Raw genomic sequence first — 20,823 nt, 5'->3', positions numbered from 1 at the left:
TTTTTTCCAAATGGAACACATATTTGCTCTTTAGGAGTTTATAGTCCTGAAGGAAAGATAAGGCATATTTGGAGAGATCTAAACCCTTTAAGTGAGTTGTAAATACCCTAAAAAGAAGAGACGAGGTGACATGGGACCAGCAGGCCATGCGATGCAGAGGACGTCAGCTTCCTACAGTTAGGGGGTAACAGATACCCTCAGATTGAAACCCAGACCAGCCATGACCTTGGGCTCCACTAGGACTGTCTCTGGGGGACATACACGTGGACAGGGATGAACCGAGGGAACTGGAGTCATCTGTAGAGTAACTAACCAACAGTCTAAATTGTCCCCCACTTATTCATGGCTAACAGTGCTTCAGTTTCGTTGGTTGCAATTTAGTGCCCACTCCCATGTCTGAGCCAATCGCTGTTCTTTGTTCTTCTCTCAGTCCTTCTTGGCATTTCTGGTGGCCATGTGACCTAGTTCTGTGTGTGAACCGAAAGGCTGTGTTGTGGAGGAGGGATTCTGAGAAAGCTTTTGCTTCCTCAAAAAAGGGAGCTGTATCATCCTTTCCCCTTGGATTTGTCTTGAATGCAGGTAAAATGGTTGGAGCTGTAGTAAGTATATTGTAACCACATGGTAATAATTTGAGGGAAAGGGCAAGAGAACCTCAGAGGGGCCAGTACTGACATTTTGAGCACCTGAGCTAATGCTAGAAAGCATCTACTCCTAGACTATTTTGCAAGAAAAATACACTTTTATTTGTTCAGGTCACCATTGCTTGATGTTGTTATTTACAGGTGATCTCAATCCTAATGGATTGTAACTGTACAGATATGTCTCCAGGTCAGTTGGTCACAGTACTCAGAGGGCTTGGGAAAGTTATGGACAGCAGAGACTGAACCTAGAACTGGATTCCTTCCCAACATCAGTCCAGGTGGCTCATTCTCAGGACGGACTCAATGAGGCTTCAGGAGACTCCTAAGCTCCTGGATACATCTTGTCCTGATTATGTCAGTAAAAACAGTCACCAGGGTGGCCTTGTGTTCCAATTATATGAAAACAAATGACATTTCCCTCCTGGTTCACTGCTACTTTTGTCAATAAAACTTTCATTTTTATCAGTATTTCCAACCAACGTGAATCCTTCCCCGTTCTCCACTTCCACAACTCTTGGTAGTATCTGCACTGGATGCTGGCTTTGTAGACATCAGGCTTGTGCAATCCCATAGGCCCCCAAGCTGATGAGGATCCCCTCTTGATTTAATGTGCTTCTGTCACTGAAATTCTTAATTTTTAACTAGAGGCCTCAAGTTTTTCTTTTGTACTGCATCCCACAAATTACGTAGTCAGTCCAGCTTCCACTTACAGATTTTGTGACTTTGGGTCATGTTTTAGCTGCTCTAAACCTCAGTTTCCTCATCCGTAAAATGAGAATAACAGTAATGCCTTTGCTATTTGGGGGAGGACTAAATGAGATATAAGCATGGCATCCCCACTGTGTCTGGCCTGCTCTGAACAGCTTCTTCTGCTCTTCTCCCCTGGAGTGTCTGTCTGTCCATGATGGACTCCTGCTGTGGTGAGCTTGGGGGTCCATCTTCATAGCTGAAGTCCATGACTCTTATGCCTCATCTAGAATAGTGGGCTGTCAAACTCTTTGAGGGCTGTCATGGTTCCTTGTCCTTACAGGGCACAAGATAAAAGCTCAGTGAATAAAGGCATGCTACTCTGAAAGCTCCTGAGAGTCTGCATCAAGCCCACTTCTCCTTCTGTAGTTCCCTTTAGGGAAGAGCATAATTTAATGGCAGTGTGGTAAGAAGGCATATTCAGGATTTTGAGTTCAAAAACTGCTACTCCCATTTACCAATAGAAGAGCAGTCAAAATTTCCTTTCATCTCAGCCTCCCTATGGAATTAGATGAGAGCCAGGACATTACCATAGGGAACCGAGTGCAGCAAGACTCACCTCTTCTCAGGACAGGAGGCCAAGTCCATGATGGGAGCAAAAAAGACCATTTTCTTTTCTTTTTTATTTGCGGTACTGGGTATTGAACACAGGGGCACTCCATCCCTGAGCTACAACCCTGATCCTTTTAATGTTTTCTTTTGAAAGAGGGTCTTCCTAAATTGCCCAGGGTGACCTTGAACTTGTGATTCTCCTACTTCAGCCACCTGATGCCCTGGGATTATAGTTGTGCACCAGTGTACCTGGCTACAAAGTCTTTTTCAATGATCCACTTTTAGCAGCAGCTCTAGCCTCCTTGAGGATTGAATTCTGGTTGCCTGTGATGTCTGATGGGGAAGCAGAAACCCGCTTACCAGGCAGAAGAGGTGGCATTTATACCCAAGTGTGGCTTAAAAGGAATCAGTCTGTTTAATGAGTGGTATTGACAGAGTGGTTAGAAGGGAGGAGACTTTTGGACAGAACTAACTCATTTTTTAATATTTAGAAAAATCCACGTATTTCCATTTCAAAGCATTTTAATAAGCAAGAGCTTACGGAGCTAATTTGATAGTAGTTAATGTGTAACTACCACTGATGGATGCTAACTCCTTCAGCGCCTCCGCAGAGCCGCGAGGTAGATATGCTGGTCTCACTCGCTTCGCAATTGAGTAAATTGAGGTTTCTGAGGATCAGTAACTTGCTCAAGGGCAGGTAGCTGGCAAACCCAAGCTGACTGACACCAAAAGCTGCTTGTGCGTGAAGTGCATGAATCTCAAGTGTGCAACTTGGTGAATTTTAACACATGCGAGTCCAGCAACTGCCAGCCAGATCACAGCATCAGGCCCTTGCTACATCCTAGAACGTTCTCCTGACCAGTGGTCACTCCTCTTCTGACATTATCCCCAGTAAGTCATTTGAGGTAAAATGTCTTGCTTGTTTCCCTTTTTATAATCGTTTTTCCTCACAGAAAACCAACAGGTGATTTTTCTCTCATACTTGCTAATAAACTTCACATCTATATGTATATGTGAGATATACATAATATATCTCATATATATTTGTGTATATACCATATACATACATGGTATATATGTATTATATATCTAACTAGATATAGATATGTAGATATATATCTACATATAGGGATGGTGATATAGCTTATGTACATCTATGTCTCTACATAGATATAAATATGGAGATAGAGATAGAGATGTATATGTTGGAAGATAACTCAATTCTTGGTGGGACTTTGATGAGTGTTCCTTCTGGTTAACTGAAAAAATTCAGGGGAATCTAATTACCAATGACAACTAGCAAGTAGAGATGGAGATGGGAAGAAACTGGATAAGAATTAGGAAACCAGTGAAGAATGTGGGACTTCTCCCAGGAGAATGCTGATATAGTGAGCATCTTCCAAGGACTTTAAACTCTATCATAGCACTAACCCCATAGTAAGAGCCCAACATATAAATATATGTTCACATCAGGTGCTCGATAAACTAGTGAGTTACTCCATCTTTATTCCTCCATTTTTCCTCCATTGTTCATAATTCAGAGCACTTTCAGCTCTCTGAAGACCTGGCCAGGGCTTCAGCCCATTTCCCTAGCTCCTTTGGAGCAGGTCAAGCCCCTTGCAGGGCCTTCAGACTACTGTCCATCTAGACTCAGCAAACCATCCTGGATCCTTGTAGGTACTGAGATAACTTGTAGGTACTGAGATATCACTCTCATGGCTATATCACAGGTATAACCATGATAGTAATTTCACATGGTTCTCACAGCTTTGTAAGAAGTTATGAGTGTGTGAGAGAGAGAGAGAGAAAGAGAGGAGAGAGAGTGAGGGAGAGAAAAGAAATTTAGGGGCTGGGGTTGTGGCTCAGGTTCAGAGCACTTGCCTAGCATGTACAAGGCCCTGGGTTCAATGCTCAGGATTGCATATAAATACATAAAGGTCCTCTGACAACTAAAAAATACTAAATAAAAAAGAAAAGAAAAGAAACATAGAGTCCTTTTTAGAATAAGGCAAGGCTAAGAACTAGAAAGGAAGAAATTTCTCCAAATACTCCTCTCCACCACATTGTGATACGAAGACTGCTCAGCACTTTGACAGATACTCTCTCATTTGATCCCCTGGATCAGTCATTGAGGTTAGCAAGGAACATGCTGCTATCCACCTACTTTTGTAGGAGGGGACAGATTCAGGAAGGGGAGGTGATCTGCCGAGGTCAGATCTGTACGTGCAGAGACAGATGATGCCCAGAACCACCAGCTCCCTCCTCAGCAAAGTGACTCCCGATGACCTCATTAGCCCCAAGCTGCTCAGGGTCTTGGGACAAGCTCAGCCTAGCTTTTAACTATCAACCAAGAGCGTTCGTGGGGCGTCGGCACAGACTTTTGGCTAGTGGTCTCAGAAGCTGCTCTTGCAAAACACTTTCTTATTTTTTGTCCAACCAATGCTGAGGTCAAAACAAAACAAAACAAAACAAAATAAACCTCCCCAGCAACACCACCCTTCCATTCTGTACCAGTCAGCCTGGCAAAACCTGTTTCACTTCCAAAATTCAAATTGGAAACTGCCTTCTGTTCTCATTAGTTTGGGTTGTAGCAGTCATTACATTCTAAACAATTAATCCCCAAATGCCAATTTCTTAGTAGAATTATCCTGGACTCAACAATGGTTTTCTTAACAGCAAGGCTGAAGCAATTACTCCTAGCTTTTGTAACTAAACATGCTGCGCTTGACACTTCACAGTGTTTTCGTCATCATTGAGTTATCAACATTTATCTCTATCAGGGGAAAGAAAAGGCCATTCCATTGTGAAGGTCCCATAATCAAGGAGCCTGCTCTTGGGCTTCCTCTGCTTGCTCAGAGAAAAGGGAGAAAATCTCCTGGGCCTCAAACCCCACAGAAAATCAGGATTTAGCTATCTTGAGACCAAAACCAAAAGGCAGCATGTACCAGAAGGTTCTTGGGTTATTGGACAGCTCTTCATGAGCTCAGATCCAAAGCTGGGTGGCTCAGAATCATCCCTTGGAATCTGGGTTGGTCCAGGGTATTCCCCTTCCTTCCAGCAAGAGAGGCAGGGAAGCTTCAGGCAGGACAGCCAGCATCCTAACCCACCCTGGGCTACATGAGACCCACTCACCTCCTCATGCATTTACCCAAAGGGAGGCCTTCTGAAGGATGGCAGGGTAGAAGATACAGGCAGGCTCCTGACTGCACAATCCTGGGTCCATCACCTGCTGTTCTGTGGCCCTCCACGTATTGCTTATCCTCTCAGTGCCTCAGGTTCCTCGTCTATAAAGTGGTGGTAGTAATAGCTCCAATTCACAGGGTTATTTTGAGGATCAAATGAGGCAATATGCATAAGTAGAACAGTGAGTCTGGCACATAGTTTGTGCTTTATAAGTGAGTATTTTTAAAACTAAGTGAAAAAGAACTTTCCTTTAACAATTGAAGAGTCCTTTTCATGTTCTCTTGTCCTCAGTAGGTCTGAGAGCCCCAAGAAAGACTAGAAGAGCAAAAAAAGAAAAAGCCCCCAAATCCCCTCGTTTATTAGAGTACCTGCAGACCACTGTGCTGGTGGCTCTTCCCCTGGCTATCAAAAAGTGAGCCTAAAGCATTCCTCAACAGCATGCAGAGAACCAGCCTTCAGATCATTGAGGTCCACCTGAGGTTAGAACAACCCTAAATCAGCAGATGGAAGTCAGACCCCCTGGATTTTTCTCTCTGCTTTTACTGAATCGCTATTAGGATCCATGAACCAAGTGTGCCCTCCTCGTATCTGGCAACCATAATAACAGCAATAGTAACAGGTAATAATAAACCCATACAGTGCCCTTTGCCAGGCACCCTTCCAAGCACTTAATTACATTAACTCATTCAGTCTTCAGAGCAATGTTAGTGGGTGGGTACTACTGTTATTCCCATATTACACATACCAAGAAGAGCTCCATTGTAATCCAAAGCCAAACAGCGATCCCAGGTAGTGTGGCTCCAAAGTTCAGCCCTCGCGATCACACTGTGTTGACTGTATTAATTACCCATCCACAACCCCAGACCCTGTCTGAGCACAGAGGCCCAACTCTGTGCTCAGGCAGGAGGGATCTGGGCTTGGGACCAAGTCTCACTGCTCACCTGGCTCTGGCCTTGCACCTGGAGGCTTTCCTGCTACCATGTTCCTGCCGTAGAGCACACCTGGGGCACAGGCTCCTGCTCCTGAGCTCCCCGCCCAGGGCTCCCACTTGCTTGCCTTATTCATGCAGTCTTGAACCTCCATTGATTAATTAGTCCTGCATTTACCAAGCATCTACTATGTGCAGGTCATTAATTTATGCTAGGCCTGGGAATACAGGGCCCTTGAGGAAGTCGCCATCTGAGATAGACATAGACGTGCAAATGAACTAACGAACCGGCAGAGTCTGAACATTGCACTTAGCCTCAATCCAGGGATCCCTGAGTCAGAAGGGAAGCATTCGATTATCCCTGGGACCAGGGGTTATCAGGACAGGCTTCATGGAGGAGGAGAGGGCATGAGCTGGGTCTGGAAAAGTCTGGCCCTGATCTCTGATCTGGTGGCTATGGCCCTGTTTCTTTCTGCTGGATATGGCCTTGGAGGTCCCTAGTTGCCTAGAACTCTTATGGTGGTCACTGAAAACACCACCTTCCACCTGCCTGAACATACCCACATGATCTCAGAGAATAAAGAACACTGCATTTATTATCTTTACTTTGTAATTGGTGAGTGGTAAATGTGCAAATACCTTGCTGGCCTGGAGCCTGCTCCAGGTGTGGGGAACAGCAGGTTCTGGCATCCTGTGAATAGTCCAGTGTGAATCCTACACCTTTTGGACTTGTGACCTCCTGGCCTGTTCCTGGTCTTCCCAGGCTCATATGGGAAAAAAAAAAAAAAAAAAAAAAATCTTCCCAGAATTCTCTTTTCTACTCCCAGATGTCTTTGGAAGATCTGGAGATATACAAGGGAACCCATCTTATTGATTCTACATTCAGATGACAAAAATGAGACTCAGGATTTAAAAGATTCATCTGGTGACTTTGGATTGGTTTACAGAGTCATTCCTACAGTGACAATGTGTCCCTTGCTTGCAGTGTGAGGCTCCTGTCCTTTCATAATTTCAAACTCCCTCCTTCCTAGAGATTCTTTTTAAAGTGTCTCACCCACCATGAATGGGCTGTTTGTACAATTAGCTTACTTTCCCTTTGTTCCCAATTCATCCGCCTCATCACAAATTGCTTCAAACCTCTTCCTCCTCCTCCTCCTTCTTTTATTCTTTTTGTGGTTGTGGAGATTTGAACCAAGGGTCGCTCTACTACTGAGCTATGTCCCCAGCACTTTAAAAAGTGCTAAATTGCTAAGGCTGGCCTCTATCATGTGATCCTCCTGCCTTAGCCTCCCGAGTCACTGGGATTATAAGCATGCTCCACTACTCTTGACCATCTCAAGCTTCTTTCGAGAAAAGGTTGCATGTAAATAAATCCAATTGTGAATACTCATCTCTGCACATCAAGGTCACCTTGGAGGGAGGCTAAGAGCAACTGTCACCCTCTGGTCTAGCAGATGGAGAGGCCGAGGCTGGATGACTTGACACAGGAGGCTAAGCCAGGACACAAATATGGCTTTGCCTGGGGATCTGGAGTAGACTTCCTTGGCCAAGTACTTTCGAGAGTGGGCGGAAGTGCCTGGGAGCTCGCCGCTGTGTTTCTAATTCCTCTTGGATTCTTGGAGAGCACTGTGTTTCTGGCACTTCCTCCAGTAAGCATGCTGAGAAGGGTCCAACTGGCATTTATTTAATTACCATAAACAGATGTATCACTTTGGCTTCAGTGAGACAACTTCTTGATGTGCTCAGCAGCCCGTCTGCCTACAAGGAAGCCTGTGCAGGGCATGGGGAGGGGGGCTGGGGAGACAGTCTGGCCCTTACAGTGCCAGCGCCAGCCCTCTTGCCCACCCCCGCCACCACCCTGAGGGACACAATCACAAGTAGGCACCATGGGGGACACAAGGGTAGTGAAGGCATATCACCCAGGTCTAAGCCACCTCCCTCAGCTGTCCTGGTCATTCTTCCCACTTCAGTGTCATCTGTGAGCCTTCTGCAGCCCTTGGTGGCTTCTGCTCATGTCCTGCCTATCTTTGGGTGATTCCCCTGCCTGGCTCCTGCCTGAGCCTTTTCCTCCAGCCACTAACACGAGCGTAGACACTGACCCTCCTTCCTCCAGTATCTGCCCTGGAGCACAGCCCACGAGTGCGTTCCTCGCCACTGGGATGGCCTCGCCACGCCCACCCTGATGCCTCTTAGCTCAGTTCTTCCCCTGGCAGTTTTGCAAAGAAAAGCTGTTTGTAGAATATTAGGGGAAGGGCTTTCCAGAAACCAAGGTAAAAGCTGAGCTAAATTAGGCAAGAGTTGGTCATTAAAATTTCGTTCTTTTTTGATTTCAAGGAAAAAAAACAGTCATAGAAGCTGGCTGCTAATGAAAAAGGATGTTTCAAAGGCCTGTGTTTCTTACAGAACAGGTGCTGCATGGGAAGACCCATGCTCTTAAAGGGGCCTTTTCTTTATGTATAAAAAGATTCTTTTCTTCCTTCTTTTCTTTTCTTTCTTTCTTTCTTTCTTTCTTTCTTTCTTTCTTTCTTTCTTTCTTTCTCTCTCTCTCTCTCTCTCTCTCTCTCTCTCTCTCTCTCTCTCTTTCTTTCTTTCTTTCTTTCTTTCTTTTTGTTTTTAAGAGAAAAGAGAGCTGGGTAATGTTATCCTAGTGCTTAGACAGCATGTGCATTTCTAATGTGTCCCTGGCTCCCATCGTCACTGAACAGCAAGTCGGATGTTGACAAGGTGACCACACCTCTCAGATCTGGGGTCAGTCTTAGTTTCAGACATGCTGTCCACCTGTCAAACCAGGTAACCCATTTTTTGTTTTGTTTTGTTTTGTTTTTTAAATAAGGTCCTAGAGTACAAACTTCCTTTTCTTTAGGATGATTTTGAGTTGGGCATTTCGGTAAAGCTGTGGCCAAGATTTCTCTGAAGGTATTTATGCAGATCATCATTGCTATAGAGCCTGAATTTGGAATACTGTGTTGTTTGTAGAAGCTTCCAGACAATCTATTCTGAGATCAGGAGAGAGAGAGAAAGAGATAGCATGGAGGTGGAAAGCATGCATTAAACTGCTTCATGCGTGGGATGGGGCCTTGGGCAAGTTATTTTGTCTCTTGGTGCCTGGGCCTCAGCTTCCTCGTACGTAACTGGGCATACACTTGGGGTGTCATCTTGAGACTTTTCTCAATAAAAAGCAATTCAAGTGAATCATTTAGCAAAGAGCTTGGCATTTAGTAAGTGCTCAATAAATGTTATGCAATAACACACACACACACACACACACACACACACACACAAACACACACACACACAGAGTCTTAATCTTGGTTAAAGCAGAGCCCAAGATAAGGCCTTGGATGTGGTAGTTTATTTGGGAGGTGATTCCAGCAAGCAGAGGAAGAACACAGAGTCACTGCTACAGGACCCAGGGGTTCAATTCTACGGGTAGCCTACAGAAGCACAGAGAACACAGCCCAGAATCACCACCAAGAGCTGGAGCACCTGGGCCTGTGTTTATACACAAGGATGGGTGAGACAGGGTCTCTGTTCAGTATTTTAAAATGAAAAATCATATATTCGATATTAGTCCTAGGGTCAAGTAAGTTGGCCCCATTGTTTGTTGTGAAAAGTAAACTCTTAGGGATGACATATCAAGAAATGCTTAAAAGCACAGGATTTGAATTTACAAGACACTATTTCCCAGTGGCAGATGCGTAAGAACTTAACAGAGTTGCTGGCTGTAGTATGCTTTCAGTGTTTGGCAGCTATTTGTGATTGTTATTGTCGTTATTGTTATTATCGTGTGCATAACTGAGACAGTAGCAAACTATCATCTGAAGGGTTCAGGATGTGCAGCCTACTCAGACTAGGATAAAATCACAATATAATTCTAATTTGCAGAAGAGGTTTTGAGTGGCTACTAACCTTGGATTTCTCAGCACATCTTGGCCAATTTCTGTGAGTCAGATCTAAGGTCGCCATGAAGTCTGGCTACAAAGCCAGCGGGTTGCTGGGCTTGCTCACCAGTCTCTTGTAAAATCTGCATTATTGATCTGAATTTGGTTCCATCTCTGTGGGGCCTTCCTGGTGCCAGCCTCTCCCCCTCTTCCCTCTCCAACTGTGGTTTGCAATGCTCTTCTCTTCTGCAGAGGACCTCCTGCCCCGCTGTGGGGCCAGGTCGGCCCCTCCCGTCTCAGGCCACTCTCTCCTTGAGGAGTCCGAAGCCGCACGCTGCTGGAGACAGCCTGGCAGCACACAGTTCTTTTCTCATCATGGATTCATAATTAAAAATACATTAAAGGTCTAAGAAATTATTAAGAGATACGGCCAGCATTGTGCAAGTACAACTGACATTTCCAGTTAGACCACGATTCTAAATAATCCACAAAGACCCTGTTCTTGTGCTGAAAAACACTAGGCTGCTTTCTGACCTGTTTTCTGATGGCACTTTCATCCTGGGCCCACGGTCAAGATGAAAATGTAACCTTTGCTGGTAGAACTTGATCCACTGGGATACTGGACAGTCTGGGGTTTATGGTTATGTGGCTCTGGTGGCATCCCACGGAGTCTTGTCCCTGCCCGTCTTTATAACTGAGCACTAGAGACACAAGGAACATTGCCTTTTTATTGCCCCACTAACGGTCAGCAGGTTTACACCTTGGCCACGCCCTGAGAATGAGGGTCCTCTGGGAAGATGTCCAGCACTGTCGTGGGGACACAACACAGAGGCAGTGTCCTTAACCAAGCCGCCCATCCCTCATGAGATGGTGGCAGAGGCAGAGCAGTGGCTGGACACAGGGCATGAGGGTTGGACTGGCCCTACTGCAGTCCATCTAGCTGGGACTTGGGGCACGTCCTGTGATCCCTTTGAACCTCATTTGTTAGACTCAAACCTTGAAGAGAACATCATTCTGGTTCTCTTTGTTGAACACACAAGGCTTTGAATCCGGGTCCCTCAACGGGTGGGACCTTCTACTGCTGTCCCTGCCCATTCATTCCCAACATCCAGTTATAGAAGTTTGCTCACCTATTCAAGTTAGGTAAACCGAGTCACACCTTGTGCATCAGGTAATACATCTCAGGAAGTGGACTTAACAGCACTGGTAATATAACTGTTGTTGATGGAGTAATTATGATGTGCCAGGTACTGAGCACTTCACGAGTATCATGTTATTTATTCTCTACACCAATCCTTTTACAGGTGAGGAAATGAGACTCAAGGAGGTCAAAGATATCACAGAAGTTCAAAGGTTCCAAACACAGAAATGATAAATGTTCAACGATGTGGAAATGCAGATTACCCTGACTTGATTATGGCGCATTGTGTACATGTGTTGAGTTATCATATTGTACCCTATAAATCTGTACACGTACTAGGTGTCAATTAAAAATAAAAAATTTAAAAGATATTAGTCAAGAAAAGCAGCATTGGCAGGGGAGGGAAGAATAGACATTCATTGGATTAGACGAAGAGGAATGAAGGGAAGGGAGAAGGATGGGCATAGGAAAGACAGTAGAATGAATGGGACAGAACTTTCCTATGTTCATATGTGAATACACGACCAGTGAAACTCCACATCTTGTACAACCACAAGAATGGGAAGTTATACTCCAAGTATGTATGATATGTCAAAATACATTCTACTGTCATGCATAACTAAAAAGAAAAAAAAGAAAAGCAGCATTAGGTTTAAACCCAGATCTGTCGACTCCCAAACACATACTCAGCTCAAACAATACTCTTTCTTTCCCAGTACTGCTCTGTCCCCTCACCTCTCTCCTGATCCTGGAGGGATGAGTCACAGATGGGTAGGGGGAGGATCTGTTCATCTCCATTTTTCCTTCCAGCGCACTGGGGACCAATTTGCCCCACTGATTGGCCTCTGCACCTGTGATCTAAATATCACTGCTGTTCTGAATATGCACTGCTATTCAGTGGCCACTCAGGGTCCACCCACGAGGACATCTCAGGGTGGCCATCATTCGTATGTGTGTAAGTGTGAGTGTGCATGTGAGTGTGCATGTTTGGGGCGTGGAGTCAGATGCCCCTCACAGAGCCACCTACCCGTGTGCTTCCTCCAGCTGCTGCTAATGGAAAGAAGTCATGAATAAGTCATAAGGGGCAAGTTTGCAGGATGGGTGGAGAAGGGGATTTTTCTGCATGGCACAGCTCCTGTCTTTGTGAACGACAGGGCACCCCACTCACCCAACCCCTGTCCCATGATAGGCACACATATCCTCCCAAGAGCCAGTCCCTCTCCTACTGGACTTCCAGACTCAGAACCCAATAGGGTTCAGCACTGTAGAGCTAAACATCAGGGACAAGTGTGACCTGCATAAGGCAAGAAATTATTTTATTAAAATTCCCTTCAAGGCTAAAGACAATTTGCAAATAAATGCCAGAAAGAAACAGTGAGCACTGCTTGGTAGAGCGAAAGGGAAGGCCAAGGGAGACAGCCAGGTGTGGGGTGTGGGGAGCCACCCGTGCTCTAATGCGCATATTGACAGAAGCTGCTGCAGTGAGTCTCCTCCCCAGTGGGCACGTGCCTGAGGTGAGTTCCCTCAATCCTCACAGCCACCAGAGAGGGGGAACATTGTTTTCTTTATAGATGAGGACACGGCGCCTCAAAGAGGCTAAGTTCAAGGTCATGTGTCAGCAAGTGGCACGTTTGGGATTTGAACTCACATGTCTCCCACAGAGCTCAAGATTTTCCCCCCAAATTCACTGCTTCTCCCAGTATTGATCTTGTGGACTTATAAAGTAGGCACCAAGAACAAAATACAAAGCTCTACTCTTTTACTGTGTACCTTATTATCATCTGATTTTTCAAATATGGTATATATGCATGCATATGAATTATATTATTTGTGAAAGAATTTGAAATAAAAGAAAGGCAAGGCGACACATGCCTGTAATTCCAGCTCCTCAGGAGGCTGAGGCAGGAGGATCACAAGTTCAACACTAGCCTGAGCAACTTAGTGAGATACTGTCCCAAAGAAAATTTTAAAACTTCTGAGGATGTAGCTCAGTGGTAGAGCTTGCCTAGCATGCACAAGGCCCTGGATTCAATCCTTAGTAGAGACCCCCAAACCACCACCACCAAAAAAAAAAAAAAAAAAAAAAAAAAAAAAAAAAAAATTGGAGGAATAAAGGAGGAGGAGGATGCAGATGCTGTGATTTGCTAAGGAATGTGGGTTTGGAGAAGGGGGATGATGGGATGTATGGGGCAGCCCATAAGGTCATACTGGTGGCCCGGAGTGGGGTGATAAGATACAGTAAGGAGTCCTAGCACGTTTCTGCTCCTACCTTATGTACCTGGGACATTTAGCTTGGGATAATTTGAAGGCAGTTTGAGGCAGTTCTATGATACAGATTTGGCAATAAATGACCTCATTTCTGTCCCTAAGTAGGCAGACTTTGCAAAAGTCATGCAGGAGGTCCAATAGTGATTTTTAAAGATATGACCATATCTAAATGCCCTGAACTTGTGAATATTATCTTATACAGAAAAAGAGTGAATATCATATTGCCAAAGGTGTGAATAAATTCAGGATGATGTGGGGGAACTTATCCTGTGTTATCCAGGCAGGCCCAAAGTGCAGTCACCTGTGTCCTCAAAAGATAAACGCATAGAAGAGACAACACAGAGAAGAGAAAGAGGCCTGTGACCATGGAGGCAGAGATGGAAGGGATGCAGTCACCAGCCAAGGAGTGCATGGAGCCATCAGAACTGGGAGGGGCAAGGAGGGACTCTGCCTAGAGAGTTCTGAGGGAGCCTGGCCCTGCCAACACCTGATGTCAACTTCCTGTCTCCAGGACTGTGAGACACACAATGCACTTCTGTGCTTGATGGCGCTTTGAAGCTGTCTAGTTTGTAGTAATTCGTTACAGCAGTCACAGGAAGTGAACACATGTTGTTTCCTTGACTCTAAAATAAGGTTTAATCTCCCAGCTTTGACGTTCTCCCCACGTTCCCTGAGCCGCAGACTGGTGGGAGGGTGGGTCTCCCTTCTCCAGGTTAACCCCTCCTCTGTGACATTGCACATCTAAACAGGTCACTGATCCCTCTGGGGGGAAAAGGTAGGGTGAAGATGACATTTTAAGGGTAAAATACCTTCACCGAGAGTTTTCTTTTTTTCCTTATTATTTCTTTTAAAATGGGATTGAACCCAGGGGTGCTTAACCACTGAGTCACATCCCCAGCCCTTTCTATTTGTTTGTTTGTTTGTTTGTTTAGACACCGTCTCCCTAAGTTGCTTAGGGCCTCACTAAGTTGTTGAGGCTGACCTCAAACTTAGGCTCCTCCTGCCTTGGCCTCCTGAGTCACTGAGATTACAGGCGTGCGCCGCTGTGCCCTTTCTCCATATTGTTAATTCCTAGAAAAATATTCTATCTTATCCTGGGGATGCCATCCAAATAACTCTGACTTCTCTGTGGATTTCAAAGAAAGCTTGCAGTATCAGTTTTCTACTTTTCCAAACAGTCCCTGCAGGTGGAGGGGGTCATGGTTAAGGGATGTCACAAAATTTACTTGGGCTGCTGGACAAATGCAGTACGGAGGTAATCTGCTCACCTCTGCAAGTCGCCTGCTTCAGCCTTCCCTGCAACTCAATCGCTAGCACACAGCTAACCAAATTACTGCTCAGGGCTCTGGGCCTCCCGTTATGTGACTCAGGAGCCTCATTTGCAATCACCATTAACCAGAAAAGCTGCTCTCGACTGCTCTGTGCCCATGCCCATAGAGTCGAGTGTCATACAATACCAACGGGCTGGAAGAGGCCGCAGAGAGCCTCTAGGATAAAGCTCAGAGAGCACAGACCACCAGCCTGGACCCCCCCCCCCCCCCGCCTTACCTCTCCCCAAACCCTGTCCAGTGCTAATGAGCAGTGAAGTGACTCTAGTCTAGGCAGAGAGAGAAGATGGGGAAATTGGTTGGAGGACTGGGAATGGAGCCTCAAGGTTGCTGTGTGAAATAAGAAATGGGTAACCCACATATCAGCTGTTAAACAATCCCGTCAGAAGCCCTGAGCTGCTTTATAGTAGGCATTCGCAGGGCACACTCTAAAAACAATGCTCAGGTTTGCTCTGGTCTTCAGCTCTCATCCCTGCTGCTGCCTGCTGTGCTGTGTCAAGCAGTTAGTGAAGCCCCAGGGCAGCACGGGATTTCCAGAGATTACCCCAATAAATAGTTAAAGGTGATGCTTGGCTTTACGACACAACTCACATCTCTCCTGCTTCTCTCCTTTGAGGATCACCTCCTCCTCCCCTTCCCTCCTCCTCCCGTCATTCAGAATACATTCTTCCCCACAGGCTGGTCTTAGAATGCAAGGCACAGGGATGCTACAAGGAATGGTACTGAAATGCTCCAGTTTTAGATTTCACATCTGCCAGGCACTGAAAGCCATCATTGTCCCATTCCATGTGTTTCTGTCTGCAAACCCAAGGTTAATGGTTACAACAGAGAAGAGAGGCAGGGATCTGGCTTGCTGGAGGCAGGAATGGCCTTCCCTTCCAGGGAGATGGGAAGACTTATGTTTCCAGGTCAGGATGCAGAGGAGGACACTGGGATCTGAGGGTTAATGCTGGCACTGGATGGAGGTATCAGAGAGGGCCTTTTGGACGTTTGACAGAAAGTATTTTGCATTTTGGGTTTTCTTTCTTTCTTTTTTTCTTTTCTTTCTTTCTTTCTTTCTTTTTTTTTTTTTTTTTTTTTTTTTTTTTTTTTTGTTGTTGTTGTTGCAGAAAGCATTTCTTTTTACAGGAACTTGTTTCAAAGCCTGTGGTTAAGAGAAGGAAGTCACACAGACCTCTCTCTTCTCAGTCACTATCCGCTTGGGAAGTGCTAAAGACTGACCTCAGAAGGGCTCAGGCTAGGGCTGCTGACCTTTCTCTGGGAGAAACCTGACTGCAAGAACTGGCCATCCCACCCACCCTCAAAGGGTGCCGTCCGCAGGGGGGCAGAAGGCAGTGCTGCGCAGGGCAGCTAGTGCCAATGGGAGAGGAGCCAGGAGACGAAGGGTTCCTGGGCTGGAAACAAGCAAAGGAAGGAATGCTGAATCAGGACCAGGCGCGGGAGCCTCAAGAGCGCCGCCTGCAGCTTTTTCGCCGCATTGCAATACCTCTGTGACCCGGGAAGCAGGGGGCAGGCAGGTAGCCAAGAAAGCTGGCTCCTTGGGGCCCACTTCTCATGAAGTGGGAAGGAAAAGTGGGAGTATCACTTGAAACCCTGCTCTTTGCAGGAAGTCATCCCTACAAACAGAGACAGACACAGGGAAACAATCCTATTTGCTCCACTGCCTGGCATCCTCTCAGAGCTGAGGTCTCTAACAGTGCCAGTTACTCTGGAGAACCCTATAAATTAGGATAGGATTCGGGTGTAATGGCTTTAACCATAGTTTCTGCAGTCCCCAGGAAGGCTCTGCCTTCCATTTAGAAAAAAAGGCATGAGGCTTGAAGGAATCCCAGGTTACTGAGTCATCACCATAATGAGATTGAGAATGAAGGTGACCTACAGAAGCATAGTAAATACACGATTTACTCTGCTCAGTAAGTGAATTTTGACTATAACCCAACATTTGTCTCAGGTTCTTGGATGTCGTTAGAATTCCCAGTAAAACCCAGGAAAAGATATAGAGTGTAAAAGTGCTTCTACAAGGAAAAACATAGGCTTCCCAGCCTTATTTGTAGCTATGTGCAACACAGAGAATTGAAAACAAGGTTCCAGTCTCTCTGTCCTTGCTCACAATTTCATGTACCAGCCTGTCATACAAAGTGTGGGCAGGCACCGCAGATCAATAGCTATTCTGGGTTATACTACCACAATTCCTTCTCTGCCTCCCCATCTTTTTTTTTTTTTTTTTAATTTTCTCTCTCTCCCCTTTAAAAAAGAGGGATATGTATTTATTTATTTATGTATTTTAGGTAGATCACAGCTTATTACATTGAAGGCATATTTCTGTGGTTTATTTTTGGACATTAATGTTTAGAAAGGGAACTTTTCTTTTGAGCCTTTGTACACTTTTTAATCTAAGCAGTGGGGTAGTGATACTTCTACAGGGTTGTTCCTTTAGAAACTTTGCAAATGGCAGTTAGCCCTCGGGTGTGAGGAAACAACTGCTAGGCCATCCAGACCCTGGCTGAGCTTGGGGTGCTGGCGGAGATCCTCACAGAAGCAGCCTGACTGACAGAGCAGCGCTCTGAGCTCTGTGCTGGGCTGCAAGACTGGGCATTCAGATGCTCCATGTGCTTTTATTTTTAACCTATGGCGATTCTTTTATGAGCAAAATCCCTAAGTAGATTTTTAAAAATAGGAAATGAAAAGTACAATGAGAGTGTATGTGAAAAAGTGAGCCATGCAAAATAGTCTCTCAAAGCATATGTCACCTATTTTTATGTTCCTGCTTATATGATTTCCGCGTTGCCTGAAGGCTTTAAGTGACAACTTTTGAAGTTCCTACAAATTGTATGCAAAAACATAATTTTTTTTTTTTTTTTTTTTTTTTTTTTTTTAGAGGAGAGTGTTAGAAAGTACATTTGCCCCTTGTATCTCTTGGCAAACTCACAAAGCTATGGAAGAGCCAGGACAAATATTCCTATGCTCCTTTTGAAGGTGAGGAAGGGGAGTCTCAGAGAAGTTCAGTTATTCAAGGTCATACAGTTGGTCAGAGCTAACTCAAGACCTCCAGCCCTGACTCTCAACCCCTGGGTTTTGCAGCAGGAATAAATGTCAATATCCAAGCAGACATCACTGAAAAATATCCACAGATGGCTTCCCCTCATCCCACACAAAGACCTCCGAACCCCTCTCTTCCCCATCATCAACTGCAGTCAATGAACCATATAAATTCAAACTTCTCGTAAACAATTTTTAAAGGTATTAAAATGCAAAACAGGAGTAAACAAAATTTCTTGCCACAGGGAACTAACTAATGTAAAGTGACAAAATAATGGGAGTTTGAATGTGGTCTCAAAAGCGACCATAAAATGAAATTCAGAATTGTATTTTAATATGCATGCTATACACATGCTTTGTCAGGGATGACTGGTAGAGTTCTCATTTATAAAACTAAGCTATAAAAGAAGAAAGAAATGAGAAGAGAGAGAGAGAGAGAGAGAGAGAGAGAGAGAGAGAGAGAGAGATATTGAGTGAGATGGTATCAGTCTCAACTTGGGTACCACAGAAAGTCAGTTCCTAGGTCGCGTCAAGCTTACTGGTTCCAATACAGTCCATGGCTCCTGCACCTGGAGCTGACCTTGGCATAAGGCCTCAGGATCTCCAGGCAGCTCTCCTTCCTAGGGACTTCCAGGAATGGGGGTTGGAGGGATGATCAACACAGGTCTGCAGGGTGGCAACTGAGGACAGCTCCCTGGTGAGAGTTCATAAAGTGACAGGTGACACCCAACACCACCCAGAAGCAGTGTTCAGAATGACAGATCTGTCCTCCTGGACGCTGACCAGCATTCCTGCTACAGACTGGCCCCTCCCCCTGCCCTCAATCTTCCAGTACAGTGGGGAGGACAGGAAAGCAACTCCCAGAGTCCCGCCTTTTATTTCAGGACAGAGTTAAGGTGGCTCAGAGTTTCTCATGTGGGGAGTTCAGCTGAGTCCTCCCACCATGCCTCACCCCGTTTTCTCCCCCTCCTTTCCACCACCCCTGGCCAGTGGTGTTCATTTCCCCATCAGTCCTGTCTGTGAGGTGTAGGGGTCTTTTTAGAGCCCATATTTTGACTGTTCTCTTAAAGGGCCTGGATGGAAGCCACAAATGCAGAGGCAAGGGCACCAGAGGAGTAGCGAGCGAGGCAGCCACTCACAGCTCGGCACCCAGCTGCCAGCAGGGCTTCAGGCAGCCGCGGCTCCAAGCTGGTTTCATTATTGCACAATTGAAGCAAATTCCCCCTCCTCCTCTTGTACTCAGAGGAAGGCTACATCTAGCTGGCAGGAAGGAAATAAGCTCAACTCCTCCCAACACCAGACAGACACACAAAGTCCGCGGACAAGGGCAAACACTTTGCAGAAAGAGTCCCCTCACCAATTCCCAGGTCCCTGTCTCAGGGCTGCTCAGTCCTGTGGTCCTGCTGTAGCCGTAGCCAGCAGGGGCCAGCAGGGGCTTCCAAAATCCCTGTACTTAACTGCCTTTCCCAACACATGGGACAGATAGCGATTTGGGTAACTTTTCAAATTCTATCTTCTGAGCACTTGCCCACAAATACTTGAAAGCGAGGCGGGGACACCCCCTCACCCACCCAGCACACACGTACTCTCTCCACCACCTGCATCTACCCGCCCCGCCTCCTGCTCCTGTGGCCGGCGTGGGGAAGACACCAGCCCATTGCTCCGGTGTTTCCTGCTAGTCGGGGAAACAGCACACCGTCCCCAAGAGCACCAAGCCAGCTGGAGAGCGAGAATGAGCTAGAGGCAAGCCCCGCCGACTCGCCCCCGGCCCCAGCACCGGTGTTTGGAAGGGGCTCCAGGCGCGCCGGAGGCTCGCTGATGCCGCGGAAGGAAGGACTGGTCCACGAGCCGAATGAACCCGCCAGGCTAAGAGGCAGCGACTCACCTTTAGGTTGTGCGTGGGGTTGACAACGCAGACAAGTTGCCCCGCAGCAGAGAAAACCCGTTTAGCCTTGTAGTGCTGAAACCGGAGGTGAATGAGATCTAACACAGCCCCAAAGCACTGGGTAAAGAAAAGCATCACAACTTTTGGGGGGTGGTTGGCACAGGAAGGCGGCGGAGGAAGCTGTAAGTCCTCGGGCTCTAGAAGGAGCGCAGCCTCTGAGACACTCCGCTCCAGCCCGGCTTAGCGTGCCTTCATATTCATCATCAAAATAAGACGGTTAGAATCTTGCAGCAGTGAGGCAGCCAATCAAAAGGACAGAAATGTTATCCTTGAGGTGCAGAGACAGCCAATAACAAATGCCTCCCCTACCGAAACTCCCTGATGAATTGAGCCTGGCGGAGAATGTATTATTGAACATTACCATAGATCAGCACATTGCATTTATCTTGTGATTACAGCCAACCATACATAATGCTGGGGAGATAGGCTGACAAAATTGATTGCTTAATGTGTCTCCATTTATTAATTGACTTAATTTAACATGAGAGCCTTCTTTCTTAATGCCCTGGCCAAAAAAAAAAAAAAAAAAAAAAAAAAAAAAAAACGTAAAGCGTTTAAACCGCCAAATAGTAAAACACCCCGCTCCAAAGTAGGCAGATGGATAACGCAGACCGTGGCTCGACTCACCAAAGCTGCTTGGGAGAAAATCAAATATTACAAGACTCTGATTCCAGATAAGGATTTGGCAGCAGCAGAGATGTGTATCTTTCAATCTTGCGCTCTGACTCTCTGCAATTTGGATTACAGCCCCTTGATAAATCTAACTCTCCACTTTTTATATATATTAAAAAAAAAAAAACTGACAAACTCATTTGGAGCTGGGGGGGATATGTATGTATATTATATATATATATACATTTTTTTCAAAACACTGTAATTACTGAAGTCTCTTTTATTAAAACATAAAAATGCACAGAATATACTTCTAAAAATAATGAAATCCCTGATGCATGAAAGCACACACAAAAAAAATCTACACAGAGAAGAAAGTGGCTTGTAAATCAGCAAAATAATTACAGAGGCAGAGACCCTTTGCTTGTCATTCATTTGCATATTGGTGGGCAGCAAATTGCTAATTAACCACTAGATGGTTGGAGGCATTAAAATAGAGATGAAGAACACACATACCACATCACTTACTTGCTTGGGAAATGCTAATAGCACTGTTTC

At 45.6% G+C, this 20,823-nt stretch overlaps 1 protein-coding gene across 1 annotated transcript in view; it reads right to left on the bottom strand.

The window, feature by feature from the left end:
* Siah3 (siah E3 ubiquitin protein ligase family member 3) overlaps nt 1–19,826 on the bottom strand; it is a 73,907-nt gene extending 54,081 nt beyond the window's left edge. The window contains exon 1 of the mRNA XM_047552017.1: nt 19,594–19,826. Coding sequence (XP_047407973.1) covers nt 19,594–19,728 — 135 coding nt within the window. The 5' untranslated portion in view covers nt 19,729–19,826. The remainder of the gene's footprint in view (nt 1–19,593) is intronic.
* Between the last annotated feature and the right edge of the window lie 997 nt (nt 19,827–20,823).

Source organism: Sciurus carolinensis, chromosome 5 (assembly GCF_902686445.1).
Source record: "Sciurus carolinensis chromosome 5, mSciCar1.2, whole genome shotgun sequence".
Taxonomy (NCBI): domain Eukaryota; kingdom Metazoa; phylum Chordata; class Mammalia; order Rodentia; family Sciuridae; genus Sciurus; species Sciurus carolinensis.
The sequence above is the reverse complement of the archived record's forward strand: the minus strand, read 5'-3'. Positions and strand labels throughout refer to the sequence as shown.